Raw genomic sequence first — 19,160 nt, 5'->3', positions numbered from 1 at the left:
CATATGTGGTGAGCATAGCGGGTGGGGGGGATGATCACGTCTTGATGTGTTGTAGGAATCCTGAAGTAGGGGAGGTGGATTTATTGGTACAGGAAAGAGGGGAGGAGGTGTGGGGTAAAAAGAGAAACATCAAATATGTTCACCAATTTGGCTTGTGAAAGCATGAGGACAGGGCTGGTTGATGGAGGTGCAGCTTACATAACTACATAAGTATTGCCATACTGGGACAGATCAAAGGTCCATCAAGCCCAGCATTCTGTTTCCAACAGTGGCCAATCCAGGTCACAAATACCTGACAAGATCCCCAAAAAGTACAAAACATTTTATGCTGCTTATCTCAGAAATAGCGGATTTTCCCCAAGTCCAATTTAATAATGGTCTACGGACTTTTCCTTTAGGAAGCCATCAAAACCTTTTTTTTTAAACTCTGCTAAGCTAACCGCCTTTACCACATTTTCTGGCAATAAATTCCAGAGTTTAATTACACATTGAGTGAAGAAAAATTTTCTCCGATTCATTTTAAATTTACTACTTTGTACCTTCATCGCATGTCCTCTAGTCCTAGTATTTTTGGAAACAGATGCTTCACGTCTACCCGTACCACTCCACTCATTATTTTATAGACCTCTATCATATCTCCCCTCAGCCGTCTTTTCTCCAAGCTGAAGAGCCCTAGCCGCTTTAGCCTTTCCTCATAGGGAAGTCGTCCCATCCCCTTTATCATTTTCGTCGCCCTTCTCTGCACCTTTTCTAATTCCACTATATCTTTTTTGAGATGCGGCGACCAGAATTGAACACAATATTAGAGGTGCGGTCGCACCATAGAGCGATACAAAGGCATTATAATGTCCTCATTTTTGTTTGAATTCCTTTCCTAATAATACCTAACATTCTATTTGCTTTCTTAGCTGCCGCAGCACACTGAGCAGAAGATTTCAACGAATCATCAATGACGACACCTAGATCCCTTTCTTGGTCGGTGACTTCTAACGTGGAAACTTGCATGATGTAGCTATAATTCGGGTTCCTCTTTCCCACATGCATCACTTTGCACTTGCTCACATTAAACGTCATCTGCCATTTACACACCCAGTCTCCCAGTCTCGTAAGGTCCTCTTGTAATTTTTCACAATCCTCCCGCGATTTAACGACTTTGAATAACTTTGTGTAATCAGCAAATTGAATTACCTCACTAGTTACTCCCATCTCTAGGTCATTTATAAATATGTTAAAAAGCAGCGGTCCTAGCACAGACCCCTGGGGAACCCCACTAACTACCCTTCTCCATTGAGAATACTGACCATTTAACCCTACTCTCTGTTTTCTATTTTCTAACCAGTTTTTAATCCACAATAGGGCACTATCTCCTATCCCATGACTCTCCAATTTCCTCTGGAGTCTTTCATGAGGTACTTTGTCAAACACCTTCTGAAATTCCAGATATACAATATCAACCGGCTCACCTTTATCCACATGTTTGTCCACCCCTTCACAGAAATGTAGCAGATTGGTGAGCTTGTTAAGTGTGGTGCAAATGTAATAGATTGGTGAGTTTAAGTGTGGTGCAGGAATGTGCAGGTGGATAGGTCTATTTCTTTCTCATGGCTAATTCACAAACAGAAATGCAGATCTTGATGTTGAATCTTAAGGGATTAAACTCCTTAAGTAAATGTGCATTACTATATAAGGAGTTTAAATGATTAAAGGATAGGGTGCATGCAGCCTAAATCAGAGAAACTACTTCATAGCAAAGAATTCTTAAATGTGATCTGCGCCTCCAATTTGGTTTAAAAAAAAAGGTGTAACTATATTAATTACAAAAAGAGGCTAATGTTCAATCAGAGGAAACTTGTAAAGACAAAGAGGGGTAGAGTATCTAAAGGTGATGGAGTATCTGAATCAGCAACTGGTAACTATAGTCAGCCTGTAAGCAAGTTAAGTTTTGCAGAAGGAAACATTCTGTTGAGAGGGGAGTTTAACTTGGTATTGAAACTTTCCTTAGATAAAAGTGATTTAGTAAGGGGGAAATCCCAGAAGACAGAAAGCCCATATATGACAGTTACAGAGAAACTGTGGGGAAAAGTATAGAGGGCAGCTATTAAATGGCGAACAATGTTCTAGGTTAATGCTTTTGCATCATAAGCCTGAACTTCCTCCAGATATCCTATATAATAATTCTCACCTCCAACGTTCTATTCATCTTGCTGGCTAAGACCGTGGCTCCTTGGTCTGCTAGGCTCCGTAGCTCAGGCTGACGTCAGAGCCGGAGGAGGAGGGACGAAAGGGGCAAGGCACAGGGGCGGAGGCGGAGCTTCAACGACAAAAAGAATCGTTGAGGGGCCTGGAACTGAAAGGGAGGGATGACGAACTTGGAACTGGGAAGGAGGGAGGGAGGGACAAAAGTGCGACCGAGATGGAGGGACCGAGTGAGGGCGGTACCAGGACAGCTGGAGCGCGCAGAGAAGCCAAGTGCGGAGATGGCGGAAGCCGTCCGAAAAACTACTAACGCGGACCCGTAACGCTAAGGAGGGAGGGGACGAACACTCACTTTAATGTCTGTTCCCTGACTTACAAAACCGTTCATCAAACAACCCCGAGGCACTGCCTGCCCCTGTGGAAAACGGGCGGGTGTCAGAAACTGCAAGGAAGGGGGGACCTGCACCACGCACAGAATGGGTGGGGGACAGCCCCTCAGACAGAACGGGGAAGGCCCTGCACTTCGGACGAAAAGGGGGGGGTGGCCGGCCTACACCTCGGACGGAAGGAGAGGTAGGGAAGGAACGGGTCATGGTAGTTGTAGCCACACACATACTGTGTCACACTGTAACTCACTGTCACACACACACACTCTCTCTCTCAAACACACACACACATTTGTACAGTATTTAAAACACACACTACATCTCTCAAACACTTCCTCTATCACACACAGAAACACTCTCTCACATACACACACTGTCTCAAACGTACACAATCCAAGGAAACACACACTCAGACATACACTGTAGAGAGCCTGCACGTCAGACAGAAGGGGGGCGCCTGGACCCTGAAACTGGGAGGGGGGAACGGACCCTGAAACTGGGAGGGGGCGGGGACGGACCCTGAAACTGGGAGGGAGGGAGGGGACAGAACATGAAACTGGGAGGGGTACCCTGGAACGGGGAGGGAGGGAGGGGAAACAACCCTGTAACAGGGAGGGAGGGAGGGGGGCCCCTGGCACACACTCTCTTTCTCACACACAGTCTCTCTCTCAGACACACTTGCACCCAGTCTCACTCTCTTTCTGTCACACACACACACTCGCACATTCACTCTTTCTCTCACACACTCTCACACACACACTCTCAAACATACACACTCCGAGGAAAACCTTGCTAGCGCCCGTTTCATTTGTGTCAGAAACGGGCCTTTTTTACTAGTATAAAATATTATACTGCAAGAATTGTATTTATTGCATTTGTACCCCACATTATCCCACCTTTTTGCAGGCTCAATGTGGCTTACAGAGTGTTGTTATGATGCAGTCATTACATGATCTTAGATACAGTCGATAATAAGCTAAGGTATAGGGATAATAGATAGGGAAAGGAGTTTTAATATTTGGGTCAATCTGGAATAAGAGCATGATTCTTATTTTTGGAGAATTACAGGACACTTACCCAATAGATAATAAAGCTTTCTACTCCTATCTACAACTCCAACATTTTTTGAATCAGAATATAGCTTGAGAGGATCTTGAGAAAAATATGAAAAAGTGTTAGAAATTATGTTAAAGAAGGAGGGAATACTTTATAAATTGCCATCATTTATGGTAAATGATAAACCACATTACATTACTGAGTGGGAATGAGACATGGGACTTCAGCTAACAGAGTCAATGAAGACAAATACACGATAAGATTAGTAAGATCTCTATAGCTCATCACTAGTGGAAAATGAGATTGCATTTTCCCACCTATTTGTAGGCTCAATGTGGCTTACATCTGGTGGGACTGCTCAAAGACACAAACATATTAGGAATGGGTGATTAAATATTTACTTGCCATGACAGGGTGGGTAGTGAAAAGGAGTATAACAACTTTCCTATTGAACCAACCTTTACAGGAGCCGACAGTAGAAGAGAATAAGTTAGTGGCCTATATATGTAGAGCTGCAAGAATAACATTAATAGCATGGAAACAGATTGCAGTTCAACAGAGAAATGTTTGGTGCAGATATAGTATGTCAAAATTTAGAGCACTGAAATATAAAAAAAAACCTACCAGCCTCTGACAAAGTGTGCCAACCATGGATTCAATGATTTGGAAGGAATAAGCTAACAGATATGAGCCTCGTGTAACAACCATTTATTAGGAGAACATTTGGTGAAGGAGGAATGGGGGAAGAGAAGTGTTTTTGGAAAACAGGAAAACGTTATACTGTTTTGTATTATGATGCATTCATTTGTAAGCACTAAAGAAACAACAGAACTTCACTAGTTTTATTTTTACTTTCATATCAACAACAATACAAGAGTTAAAAAAAGAAAGACTTACCTGTTGAACTTCTAATTCTCATTAACCAGTTTTCTGCATCAAATCGTGACACATTGAGAATGGAGTAGATAACGGTACCACAGAGAATGGCAGTAGCTCCTCTTATCTGAGGATCACCATGGTTAATATAATTCAGAACATCTGACACATACTGAATTTCTGCAAAATTTAAGGTTAAAAATTGAACTTTATGTGCTTTCACAGAACAGTGCCTCTGACAATAACGAATGCCCTTCAGTATCATCTAATATATTAGTCAGTACCACCAAATGAAGCATCCTTCAATATCTGAGATGTTTTTCGTTAAACCAGTGGTTCTCATCTTTGTCAAGTGTGTCACAACAGAAGAAAGCTCATGTAAGTGACACACTAAAATTCACTGACAGCAAAAAACACACCTCCTAAACATTTCATTGTTGTTAACAATGACACAAAGGAAATATAAAATATTGCAATTGTTGCTCTTAGCCCAAATCTCAATGTGCAGTGAAAACTAGTGCATAAATATGGTAAATCTATACAAGTACTTGAAAACACTAGTATGTAACAAGCTTCTCTAAACTCTGAAACTTATCTAGAAAAAGGAGAAAAATCCCTCAGAAACCTATCGGATTGAAAATCCTAGGCTGCAACTGGCATTGGTTTTTGCCGTTGACTAGTTTCTATCATAGGGATTAAAAAAACTCCTTGTTTTTTATGTTTTTTTCATGCAATCTTATAAAGTGCTTCTTAAATTAACAGTCTTTTAGTGCTTAACAGATTTCAATATGCGAATGTCTATATACAAACAAGCTCAAAATTGAAGCACCAGATTCATAAATACAGCACTTAACTTTATGTTCGACGGGGCCATCGTTTGACCCGTACTTGGCTTCTTCAGGAACAAGTGCTATTTATATCGGCTTGTGTGCCATTTTGTTTGAAGTTTGACAAGCTATATGCACAAGCCGATATAAACAGCACTTGCTCCTAAAGAAGCCAAGTACGGCCCCATAGAACATATGATAGAGCTTCTGAATGCAACTACCACTAAATGATAAATTTTTCCCCCAATAAAGTAGCCTTCCTCACAAACAAATTATGCCCCTTGCTTCTAACCCCCAAATTTCCGGCACAAGACATTATTAAAAGTTTCAAAAGTGCTATGAATTAGCGATACTAGTAGGCAAATCAGATAGTCAATAACCTCTTCCCTGTATACTCCATCTATATCTCTTCTCATGGTGTCCTGATCTCCTCCCATAGTTTTCAGTATCACCTTTATGCTGATGACTCTCAGATCTACCTCTCCTCATCAGAAATTTCAGCAGGAATCCAAAACCAAGTATTAACCTGCCTGTCTGACATTGCTGCCTGAATGTCTCACCGCCATCTGAAACTAAAAATTACCAAGGCTGAGCTTCTTATCTTTCCCCCTAAACCCATCTCTCCTCTTCCTCCATTCTCTCTGTTGATAACACTCTCATCCTCCCTGTCTCATCAGCTCGTAACCTTGGGGTCATCTTGGACTCCTCTCTCTCTGCACATATCCAACAGACTGCTAAAACCTGTCATTTCTTTCTTTATAATATCACCAAAATTTGTCCCTTCCTTTCTGAGCACACTACCAAAGCCTTTATCCACTCTTATCACCTCTTGCTTAGAATATTGCAACATGCTTCTCAAAGGTCTCCCACTAAGCCATCAATCTGTTCAAAATTCTGCTGCATGACTTATATTCTGCCAGTGTCGCTATGCTCATATTAGACACTCTTATCTCTCCCTACACTCCTCCCTGGGAACTCCGTTCATTGGGTAAATCTCTCTTATCTGTACCCTCCTCCTCCACTGCCAACTCAAGAATCCACTCCTTTTATCTTGCTGCACCATACCCCTAGAACAGACTTCCTGAGCCAGTACATCAAGCTCCATCTCTGGCCATCTTCAAATCTAGGCTCAAAGCCCACCTCTGAGGCTGCTTTTAATTCCTATCTCCTATTCGATTGTTCAGTACCCATGTCTGTTTTATCAGTCCCACCTTCAGTAACTCCTTTTATTCCTTATTTGTCCTGTTTGTCTGTCCTGATTAGATTGTAAGCTCTGAAAAGCAGAGACTGTCTCTCAAGTGTACAGAACTGCATATACCTAGTAGCACCATAGAAATGATAAGTAGTACTATACTCGTATTTTTGGATAGGCGCATAAAGCATGAAAAACTACCTATACTTCCCGACATTTAACACAAGTCAGAGACTCTACTACCTTGGCTTTAAACGTCCTCACTTGAGAAAAGTAGGCTCTGTGAAGTATTCTATATTGGCACTCACATTGTACACCATCAGGGAAATCTCTTTAATCAATTTCGGAATATTAAGTAGTACCAGGGGATGATCATCTTCCAGCTCCCAAGCTTACTGTAAATTGCCATAATTTTGCAACATACCTAAAGAGTTTAAAGATTTACGTAAGCCAGAAATAGTCACTGTATTTTCTGGATCTGTTGAGTCAAGTTCTCTGTTTATATCCAATGGGTAAAAATAATTAACACCGAGCGAATTTATATAACGTGTTAATTAGAATGCAAATTGAGCCCCTCTACCTGTCTGCAAATGTTGTGGAAGGTCCTCAAAAGGTTTCTGTGTACCTTCTTCTATGACAGAAAATCCTGCCCTTTCCCACTGTACAAAAATTGCACTGTCTAATCCAGGGAGAAATACTGCATTGCCCTGAATAGGCAATTGAGAAGTAATGGCTGAACAGCCTCCCCAAGTTCCCACTAAATCTCTTCAAAGATCTCATAGAAGAAACAGCAAATACCTGTGTTTCAACCCCACTAGTAACTGGCTGCACGAGACATGGAGCAAATAAAGCAAAGATACTTAACTGTAGCAGCTATTCTCCGAGGACAGCAGGCCATATATTCTCACATGTGGGTGACATGACTCGCGTCGCCAGGTTCAGAGCTTGAAAAAAGTTTTATATAGTTTCAAAAGTGCATGCAGCGCTCCCACCGCACATGTGCAAGTGCCTTTCCACCCGCCATGAAATTGCAGAGAGACAACTCCAAAGGGAGGAGGGAGAATATGTGAGAATATATGGTCTGCTGTCCTAGGAGAATACCTGCTACAGGTAAGTATCTTTGTTTTCTCCAAGGACAAACAAACCAATAATTCTCACGTGGGAATCCCTAGCTACCAGGCTCTCTGAAAAAAACAACAGTGGTCAATTTAACCTCGCAATAGTAAGGTCAAAATACAGATTAACCAGAAAAATATATACAAATTGTGTGAGTGCAGCCTGGAACAGAACAAAATGGGCTTAGGAAGGAGGAGTTGGAACATAGATCCCAAACAAATTCTGAAGTACTGTCTGTCCAAATCGACTGTCATGTCGGGTATCCTGCTCAAGGCAGTAGTAAGATGTGAATGTGTGGACTGAAGACCACATTGCAGCCTTGCAAATTTCTTCAATGAAGGCTCACCTCAAGTGGGCTACCAACACAGCCATGGCTCTGACATTGTGAGCCTTCACATTACCCTCAAGAGTCAGCACAGCCTGGGCATAAGTGAAGGAAATGCAGTCTGCCAACCAGTTAGAAATGGTATGTTTCCTGACCGCAACACCCATCCTGTTGGGATCAAAAGAAACGAAAAGCTGATTGGACTGTCTGTGGGGCCTAGTCCGCTCCAAGTAAAAGGCCAATGCTTGCTTGTAGTCCAAGGTGTGCAATGCGCTCTTGCCAGGATGGACATATGGTCTGGGAAAAAATGATGGCAAGACAATCGACTGGTTCAGATGGAACACCAACACAGCCTTAGGCAGGAACTTAGGGTGACTGCAGAGAACAACTCTGTTGTGAAGAAACTTAGTATAAGGTGGATCTACTACTAAGGCCTGAAGCTCACTGACTCTGCGAGCTGAAGTAACAGCCACGATGGGAATCAAGTAGCTCAAAAGTTGTTTTTATCAGCTGGGTGAGGACAACATTGAGGTCCTATGACACAGGTAGAGGTTCCGTACACTGTTATAATCCCGGGGTAACTCAAAGGCCTGGTTTCAATGTTGTACAACCTCCTAAGTCAGGAACCGTATTGAAAATGCAACATAAATTTTTTTTTAATTTTTAATATGCAATATTGGTGAGTAAAATTGTAAAAATATTTAAATCATATATATTTAACAAATGAGTGCTCAGTAAAGTGTCGGTTGCTACGGCTGGTCTCCAGAGTTACAACAGGCAAAGTCACACCATCATCGCACTCAGCCCTACCTACCATCCCTTACTCTCGTTCAATGGTATACTCTCATAACGCTGGATCAAAAATAGGAAAAATATATATTAGGTGATAAAGACCGGTACTTAGCTTAGGGCTTAATTACTGCTGTATCAAACTGCTGTCACGATGCCGTACTGTAGACCAGCTGGGCTTAGTTGAAAGGTGCATGTGCTCGTGATTAAAAGTAAATTACAAAATCTTCTTAAATCTTCTTCATAACTTATTGATATGTATCTTTCTCAATCGTACTCAGGCCCACTCCCGTGCTTTCTCTCGTTCTCAACACTACGTGTGTTTCGCTGTTCTAAACGTCTTCAGGCGAACTTAAACAACCCAGAGCATTTCTCCCACTGGACGACCTAGCTCTGCAATATACAATCAATATATTACCATCTTTCTTCAATCCATTCGTACACTTTTCTTCAAAACGTGTGCGCTAAATCTTATAATTCAATCAAATAATAATACCAAGGCTCACCTGAAAAGGAGGGGAGACCATTTCATACGAGGCCAACCATCAAGGAAACGCCGGCGCATGCGCCCTACAGATTTATACAGTCCCAGATGACGTCATCTCATAGTCATTCATGAAGCCATTCCACTTCTCGATTCAGGCCACCAGAGGTAAAAGTGTCCCATTGGAATATAAATCGTTGCTCCTTACGTTTGAGTAATCTGGCTACATTGCCCCCAAATAGCATAGTCACTTGCTTCAAAACTACATATTTTAGATCCGAAATGACATGATTGTGGTTGGCCCAATGTTCTACCAGAGGTGCCTCTCTCCTCTGGACTCTTAAATTGCTGACATTTTCCGCAATGCGCTGCTTAATTTTTCTGGTGGTATAGCCAACATACCATTTCTGGCATGGGCAGATAATTCCATAAACAACCTGAGCCAACTCACAATCGGTATCAGCAGTAAGATAGAACGGACGACCCGTCCTGGGGTGAACCACCTGGTCAGTGCTCCACACGTATATACAATACACACATCGTGAGCACGGATGATGTCCTCTAGTGGTACTAGTCCCAGGTTTGCTGTCTGGTACAGAACAGGGTCCGTAATAATTCACCCAGATTGCTGGCTCTGGTGTTGGCAAAAAGTGGTGGTTGAGAAAATCTGAGAAGAGCTAACATGGGCCAATGTTTCCTAATGATCTGTTGCACAGATGTCATCCGGTTAGAATAGGGTAATACACACGTGAATCTATTATTCACCGTCCTGGATGGCTTCCTGCTAGAAGTTAACAGCCACCGTTGATAGGTGTTGGATGCCCTCTTCTGTGCCATTTTCAACGACTTGGGGGGATATCCCCGTGCCCTCAATCGTTCACACATGTTATGGGCTTCCATCTTGAATTTGTCCTGAGTGCCACACAACTTTCTGATTCTGAGGAACTGGCCGATAGGAATGCCAGTCTTCACTGATTTAGGATAGAAACTACTATGATGGAGTATGGTATTGGTGTCGGTAGATTTTCTATATAATGTTGTATCGAACATCCGATTAGAAAATGAGATACTGATGTCCAGAAAATTTAGAGACAAACCTCCCACTGTAGACTCGAAAGCGATATTGGTGTCACAATCATTGACATAAGAAAACAATTCTTGAAGACTGACCAGGTCACCAGTCCAAACCATAAAAACGTCTATGAATCTTTTCCAAATTTTAATGTATTGACTAAATCTGGAACTTTATATATAGAGACGTTCAAAGTTGGCCATATATAAACAGGCAATGGTGGGGGCAACGGTGGCCCCCATCACTATCCCATGTAGTTGTATATAATTAGTGCCCTCAAATTGAAAAGAGTTCTTGCACAAGACCTTTTTGGTCATTTCCATTAGTAACATAGTAGATGACGGCAGAAAAAGACCTGCACGGTTCACCCAGCCTGCCCAACAAGATAAACTCACGTGTCATTTTTTGTGTATACCTTACCTTGATTTGTACCTGTCTTTTTCAGGGCACAGACCATATAAGTCTGCCCAGCACTATCCCCACCTCCCAACCACCCGCCCCGCCTCCCACCACCAGCTCTGGCACAGACCGTATAAGTCTGCCCAGCACTATCCCCACCTCCCAACCACCAGCTCTGCCTCCCACCGCCGGCTAAGCTTCTGGGGATCGCTTCCTTCTGAGGAGGATTCCTTTATGTTTATCCCACGCATGTTTGAATTCCGTTACCATTTTCCTCTCCACCACCTCCCGCGGGAGGGCATTCCAAGCATCCACCACTCTCTCTGTGAAAAAATACTTCCTGACATTTTTCTTGAGTCTGCCCCCCTTCAATCTCATTTCATGTCCTCTCATTCTACCGCCTTCCCCTCTCTGGAAAAGGTTCGTTTGCAGATTAATACCTTTCAAATATTTGAACGTCTGTATCATATCACCCCCGTTTCTCCTTTCCTCCAGGTATACATGTTCAGGTCCACAAGTCTCTCCTCATACGTCTTGTAACACAAATCCCATACCATTCTCGTAGCTTTTCTTTGCACCCCTTCCATTTTTTTCACATCCTTCACAAGATACGGCCTCCAAAACTGAACACAATACTCCAGGTGAGGCCTCACCCAATGTCTTATACAGGGGTATTAAAACCTCTTTTCTACTGCTGGTCACACCTCTCTCTATACAGCCTAGCAATCTTCTAGCTACGGCCACCGCCTTGTCACACTGTTTCGTCGCCTTCAGGTCCTCAGATACTATCACCCCAAGATCCCTCTCCCCTTCCGTACCTATCAGACTCTCACCGCCTAACACATACATCTCTCGTGGATTTCTACTCCCTAAGTGCATCACTTTGCATTTCTTTGCATTGAATTTTAATTGCCAAATGTTAGACCATTCTTCTAGCTTCCTCAGATCCTTTTTCATGCTTTCCACTCCCTCCGGGGTGTCCACTCTGTTGCAAATCTTAGTGTCATCCGCAAAAAGGCAAACTTTACCTTCTAACCCTTTGGCAATATTACTCACAAATATATTGAATAGAATCGGCCCCAGCACCGATCCCTGAGGCACTCCACTACTCACCTTTCTCTCTTCCGAGCAAACTCCATTTACCACCATCCTCTGGCGTCTGCCCGTCAACCAGTTCCTAATCCAGTTCACCACGTCGGGTCCTATCTTCAGCCCTTCTAGATTATTCAAGAGCCTCCTGTGGAGAACCGTGTCAAAAGCTTTGCTGAAATCTAGGTAGATTATGTCCATAGCACGTCCTTGATTTAATTCTCCGGTCACCCAGTCAAAGAATTCAATGAGATTCGTTTGGCACGATTTCCCTTTGGTAAAACCATGTTGTCTCGGATCTTGCAACTTATTGGCTTCCAGGAAATTCACTATCCTTTCCTTCAGCATGGCTTCCATTACTTTTCCAATAATCGAAGTGAGGCTTACCGGCCTGTAGTTTCCAGCTTCTTCCCTATCACCACTTTTGTGAAGAGGGACCACCTCCGCCGTTCTACAATCCAACGGAACCTGTCCCGTCTCCAAGGATTTATTAAACAAATCTTTAAGAGGACCCGCCAGAACCTCTCTGAGCTCCCTCAATATCCTGGGGTGGATCCCATCCGGTCCCACTGCTTTGTCCACCTTAAGATTTTTAAGTTGTTCATACACACTCTCTTCCGTGAACGGTGCTATATCCATTCCATTCTCACATGTACTTTTGCAATTAGCAATTGTATTTTAGTCGAAGAAAGATCCAGAGAGGTTAACTGGGTGCTCACAAGATCAATAGCCTCCTGGTGAGGGATTTTGGTGTATAAGGAAATAACATCCATGGATACTAAAATGATAGATTCTTCTAGTACACCTACCTCCTGAAGTAAACAGATCAAATGAGCCGAATCTCTCACATAGGATGGAATAGTCGCAATGACCAGCTGCAAATAGAAATCCACATATTGGGACTACGGCTCGTTCAATGAGTCCCTGCTAGACACAATAGGACGTCCAGGAGGATTGTGTAATGTCTTGTGGATTTTCGGCACAAAATAGATTTGAGGAATACGAGGATATTTGTTGAATAGATACTTAAACTCTTTTATAGTGATAATCCCCTCCCCTCAGTAGCTTTAGTTAACATGGCATACACTTCTTCCTGATTGGTTTTAGTCGGAGTCGGATCCACATCCAGTCTACTGTAATATTGAGTGTCCTCCTCCCTATATCCTGAACCACAACGCCCCCTCCTTTATCAGCTTTGAGAATAATAATGCTGTCATCCAAACATAACTCCTCAAAAGCCTGACGTTGGGCGTAACTCAAATTAAACAGTGTGGTGAATTTTACTTTTCCCATGATGGTTAGGTCATGCAGAACCAACTGTGAAAAAGCTTCTATAATGGGTTCTGGAGGCCCCGGAGGTAACCACGTAGATGGTAGTTTGTGCTCTGACATAAACGTTTTGTAGAACTCATCTTCATCCAAGCCCATGGTCTCTTCATTCGATTGTTGCTTGTCAAAAAAAGCCCTTAATCTTAGTTTCCAAAAAAATTTCTGTAAACTGCAACGCATATTGAAAGAATCATATTGGTTGGTGGGCAAACCACAGTCCCAATTAAAGTCCTTGATGTTGGGCTGTGCTTAAATTCTTAGAGGATAAGTTGTAAACTATTCTTTGTAATTGCGCGGAGGTCGGCGATTCCGGGTTGGCCTCTGTTGAGATATCTCGGACAGTCATCACTATAATGCTCTGAGCGCCTAAAAAGGCTCGCTGTTTTGTGGATCATCATTCCTGAGAGGATCAAAGGTAGAGGTTCGACAAAGGGCTTTGTCAACAGCAAACCTCTCATGAAGCAAACAACTAAAGGTTGTCTAGAAAAAGGATATCTTTAAAACACTTAAGAGTTACAAATTTCCATAGGTGACTACAGAACTTTGTATGTCTAAACGCTTTGAAAATAAGCCTTTAAATAAGTATGTAAAATTTCTCATTGAAATTCAAAGCGGTTCTTGAAAACGGCAAAAAAAAAAAAAAACCTCTAGGAGGTTACTTTTTTTTTTGCCTCACCCTGTATTTTCATTGTATTCTTTATTTTTATTTTATTGTAAAGTGATTTGCGTCAAGCTTTTATTCAAGGCAGGCAGTACTGAGATATCATGGCATCTTTAAACATGCTGTCTTGTGTTAAGATTATTTGATGGCTTTAGATAGGATTGATTTTGAACTATTTACGGGTCACACAAAAAATGGAATAAATTGCTAAAATATTCTTTATAGTTTAAAATTATACTTACTTGTATTTATAAGGCCTAAGACCTAAAACTCTGGTTTCCAATGGGGAAAAAACATAGAAAAGTAAGACCATCCACATCACATAAATGAAGAATATACAACAGAAATTATCTATTTCTCAGCTGTGGCACAATCAGAATGGAACTACCACAGGGGAGTCTTGTACTAAAGATTAGCTCGAGTTATATGCAGGAGGGCCCATTTTATTCCTATGGGCCCTGCTGCAGATAACTCGAGCTAATCTTTAGTAAAAGACCCCCCACAGTCACCCATACCATGCAAATAAAATGTATGGAGTACAAGGGAAATATTTAGAATGGTCATATACTTAAGGTAGGGATTCTATTTTTTTTTATCATTTTTCTCAATAGATTAAAAAAAAGGGGAGAAAAAAAGGTAAAGTAATTGAGCCCCTAGACATGCAAAATCCATTAGAAAATTCTACATACCATGCTGTTCTGTGGCTTCAGTGGGAGTTCTATAAAGCTTGCTGAAAAAAGCTTCAGGATGTAGGGCAACAGCTGCTCCAACACAGCTTACGGCTAATGCTTTCACACTAACCCGCACCTCCTTGTCAGGAACCAACACTGAAAAGCATAATTTATAAATTACAATTCATTCCATCAATCAGCACACTATGGGCCCTATCAATAAGCCACAGTAGGGCTTTGTAGGTAGCACGTGCCAATTCGACCCTACCACCACGGTAGAATGGGTGTCTGTCAGTAGTTTCAAAGTTGGCACGTGCAGTTTCCCAAGGTAGAAAATAATTTTTCTACTGCGGGGGGGGGGGGGGGGGGGGGGGGGCTTTCCAGCAGTAATTAGCAATGCACAGCCAAATTGCCATGCACTGCCTGATTACTGCATGAGTAGCACATGACACCTTACAGTCTACTAAACAGGTGGCTGTAAGGGCTCAGACAGTAAATGGCCGCATGCTAATTTTAATAGTAGCGCATGGCCATTTATTGCCCCATTTTAAAAAAGGCCTTTTTTTCCCATTGCAGTAATAAAATAACCCAGCACACGCCGATTTCACACACCAAAACTAGCACAGGCCACTTTCATATTTCCAACAGTTTTTATTAAGAATCCAGCATTTCAGACATTAACAACAAGTACAACAAGTATCACACAGCATAAATTGAATAGCAAAACATGCTTCCTAAGACTAAAATGTGAAAAGCCATCAGCAGGAAAAAGCAAATTTAACATTTTCTCCCTACCCCCCCCCCTCCCCTACCCCCGGGAGGAATAGTCACTCTTATTTATCTGTAAACCACATAATAATAGAAGCCAGACAAATCTGGCCCGTAGCCTAAGAGTCACATAAAATCGACAGTGATCCTATCCTCCCCAAACCCCTTCCCTGCCTGAAAAGATGCTGCAGGAATGGTAGTTAACCAACAGATTTCAAAGAAAAAACTTCCCCCTAATCAGCCTCCCTCCCCCTCCTCCACAGCCCTATTCTAATCAAACAGCAATAATCTATTGAGGCACTCTCGACCCATACCACAAAACCCAGTACCAGACCCAATAATCAACTACCCAACTAGACCTTCCCCTCCACCCCTCCTTCGAACCCAAATCCATCCCACCTATCTAGGACTAAAAGGGGCCTAGAAATTTAACCCAAACCATGGGCTGGACAAGGCAACAAAAATGAAACCCCTACACCCCTCCCCCACCCATATTAATAAAGAAATAAAAATTTATACAGATAGGTTTATGAATTAAGTAGCAGACTATGCCCTTTGGAACTGAGATTTTGCAGGTACGGTTGCCATACTTGAGTAAAAAGCACCCCGAGTCTGGGTAAGTATCTCACCTCTCTAGCTTCCCAGGTCACCAAAAGATGTACCTGGTTCTGCCAGTGCCAATAAGCAGGGGCCTCAGACGAAGTCCAGTATTGTAGAACACATTTCCGAGCCACCAAGCTGAATTTCCAACAAAACAGACTTGAATGTCGGTCTAGGGGAGCAAAAGCCCCGGGTTGATCCAACAGAAACTGCCCCTCCTTCCCCCGAATCATTTGCCCCAGTAACCTAATCAGAAAGCCCCTCACCCACAACCAGAAGGCACGTACCGCAGGACACGTCCAAAATGCATGATAAAACGAATGGGGGCTACCCTCACACTTAGAGCAAGCCAAAGCCTCAGAACCTGACACGTGCGCCAATTGAGCCTTAGACATGTATCCCCTCAACACCACTCGATAGCCACACTTTCTCAGTCTCTCATCTGTTACCAGCCCACGTATGCCCTTTAATGTGGCTGCCACATCCCAATGCGCTAGAGATATCCCTAAGTCTTTCTCCCATCTACTTTTAAGAAGTTCATAATTCCTACAGGGGCCTCGACGGACTAGAGACCTATGAAGACCCAAGATCGAAAGGCGCTCCTCCAGAGTCTCTTGAAAAAAAAACATGGCGCTTCACTCCCAGACATTGTCTCAAAGAGAGTTGATCCAAGGAGGCTACATAATGTTTAACCTGTGCATACGCAAACCGGTTCCCCCAAGTAGGCCCCACCCTATCCTGCATGACGTCAAACGACAGCAACCCCCCATCCTCTTGTAAGAAATGTTCTAATATAGAGAAACATTTGTGATCCCACACAAGAAAAACCGGGTTATCCATCCCAGCCTCAAAATCGATATTACCGCGGATAGGCAGTTGATCCGTAACCCTTGGGCTCCCCCCCCCCCAATAACCTCACCAGCCAACACCACACCTCCCGCAAAGGTCTAAGTAGCATGCTTCCCTTAAAATATTGAGGCACCCGGCCCTGGGGAAGGTGTAGGAGCGAAAAGAACCCATGAGGGGCGAAATACTCCTGTTCAAAGTTTGTGGGCGTGTATGACTGTGTTAAATTGAACCAGTCCCCCAGGTGCCTAAGAAGACACGCCTGATTGTAAAGAAACAAGCTAGGGAACCCCACTCTCCCCTGGCCCCAATCGCTGCTCAGCACCTCCTGACTCAACTTAGGGTTTTTGCGGGCCCAACAAAAGCGACTGAAGAGCCTAGTCACCACCTTCAAGTCTTTTTTAGGTTATCAATAGAAATCAAACAAAATAAACATGGAAAAGAAAATAAGATGATACCTTTTTTATTGGACATAACTTAATACATTTCTTGATTAGCTTTCGAAGGTTGCCCTTCTTCGTCAGATCGGAAATAAGCAAATGTGTTAGCAGATAGTATATATAAGAGAAACATCAAAGCATTACTTTGACAGTCTGACAGAGTGGGAGGGTGGGGGTATGCATGGGGACATCAAAGCATTTCATTGATATACTAACAGGATGGGTGTTGGTAGGAGGGTAATAAACAGAGAAATAAACAGAGAAATACAGCTTTATGGTTTATAATGGGTTAGAAAACCCAGATCCTTATTAAGTCCTGTTTGTTGGGTGTCAAAATATTCAATCATTCTTATTTCAAAGGTCTTACGTTCCTGTATCAAGAAATGTATTAAGTTATGTCGAATAAAAAAAGGTATCATCTTATTTTCTTTTCCATGTTTTATTTTGTTTGATGTCTATTGATAACCTTTAAGAGTGGACTAACACGGCTACCACACCTCTCTACTTAAGTCTTTTTTAAAAAGCCGGAGCGGTAACGTCTGCAATACATAGAGCCATCTGGGGAATATAACCATCCTTATTAAATTAACCCTCCCCAACAACATCAAGGGGAGACCCATCCAAGAATCCAATTGTCTTTTTGTATCTTCTACTAAGGCCGACACATTCAGGCGATATAGTGAGGGGACATTCAATGTAAGCCAAGTTGCCAGATACTTAAAGAACCCAGGTGCCCATCTCAAAGGAAAATCCAACCCCTAAGTATTGTCCGGGACCGCCGGTGAGGCCAACGCCTCAGATTTTATTTTGATACGAAATCCCGCATAATCTCCGTATTCCTAAAAAGTTTCTAAAAGAGTCTCCAGCAATTCTCTCGGGCTTGTAAGATGTACCAATAAGTAATCCGTAAACGCCGCAACTTTAAAAACGTTGAGACCCTAACTGAATCCCCTTAATCAAAGGGTTCCCCATAAAGCGAATGCTACATACCTGTAGAAGGTATTCTCCGAGGACAGCAGGCTGATTGTTCTCACTGATGGGTGACGTCCACGGCAGCCCCTCCAATCGGAAACTTCACTAGCAAAGTCCTTTGCTAGCCCTCGCGCGCCCGCGCGCACCGCGCATGCGCGGCCGTCTTCCCGCCCGAAACCGGCTCGAGCCGGCCAGTCCAGTATGTAGCAAGACAATACACTTCAAGGGAAGACACAACTCCAAAGGGGAGGCGGGTGGGTTTGTGAGAACAATCAGCCTGCTGTCCTCGGAGAATACCTTCTACAGGTATGTAGCATTCGCTTTCTCCGAGGACAAGCAGGCTGCTTGTTCTCACTGATGGGGTATCCCTAGCCCCCAGGCTCACTCAAAACAACAACCATGGTCAATTGGACCTCGCAACGGCGAGGACATAACTGAGATTGACCTAAAAAATTTACCAACTAACTGAGAGTGCAGCCTGGAACAGAACAAACAGGGCCCTCGGGGGGTGGAGTTGGATCCTAAAGCCCAAACAGGTTCTGAAGAACTGACTGCCCGAACCGACTGTCGCGTCGGGTATCCTGCTGCAGGCAGTAATGGGATGTGAATGTGTGGACAGAAGCCCACGTCGCAGCTTTGCAAATTTCTTCAATGGAGGCTGACTTCAAGTGGGCTACCGACGCAGCCATGGCTCTAACATTATGAGCCGTGACATGACCCTCAAGAGCCAGCCCCGCCTGGGCGTAAGTGAAGGAAATGCAATCTGCTAGCCAATTGGATATGGTGCGTTTCCCTACAGCCACTCCCCTCCTATTGGGATCAAAAGAAACAAACAATTGGGCGGACTGTCTGTGGGGCTGTGTCCGCTCCAGGTAGAAGGCCAATGCTCTCTTGCAGTCCAATGTGTGCAGCTGACGTTCAGCAGGGCAGGAATGAGGACGGGGAAAGAATGTTGGCAAGACAATTGACTGGTTCAGATGGAACTCCGACACGACCTTTGGCAGAAACTTAGGGTGAGTGCGGAGGACTACTCTGTTGTGATGAAATTTGGTGTAAGGGGCCTGGG

The 19,160-nt window shown here is 43.2% G+C and overlaps 1 protein-coding gene across 1 annotated transcript in view; it reads right to left on the bottom strand.

The window, feature by feature from the left end:
• The window catches only part of HTT (huntingtin), a 990,576-nt gene that overhangs the window by 714,981 nt on the left and 256,435 nt on the right, over positions 1-19,160 (bottom strand). The window contains exons 16-17 of the mRNA XM_030191138.1: positions 14,487-14,624; positions 4,536-4,694 (exon numbers count right to left, since the gene is read on the bottom strand). Coding sequence (XP_030046998.1) covers positions 4,536-4,694; positions 14,487-14,624 — 297 coding nt within the window. The remainder of the gene's footprint in view (positions 1-4,535; positions 4,695-14,486; positions 14,625-19,160) is intronic.

This window comes from Microcaecilia unicolor, chromosome 2, assembly GCF_901765095.1.
Source record: "Microcaecilia unicolor chromosome 2, aMicUni1.1, whole genome shotgun sequence".
In the NCBI taxonomy this organism is placed as follows: Eukaryota; Metazoa; Chordata; class Amphibia; order Gymnophiona; family Siphonopidae; genus Microcaecilia; species Microcaecilia unicolor.
The sequence above is the reverse complement of the archived record's forward strand: the minus strand, read 5'-3'. Positions and strand labels throughout refer to the sequence as shown.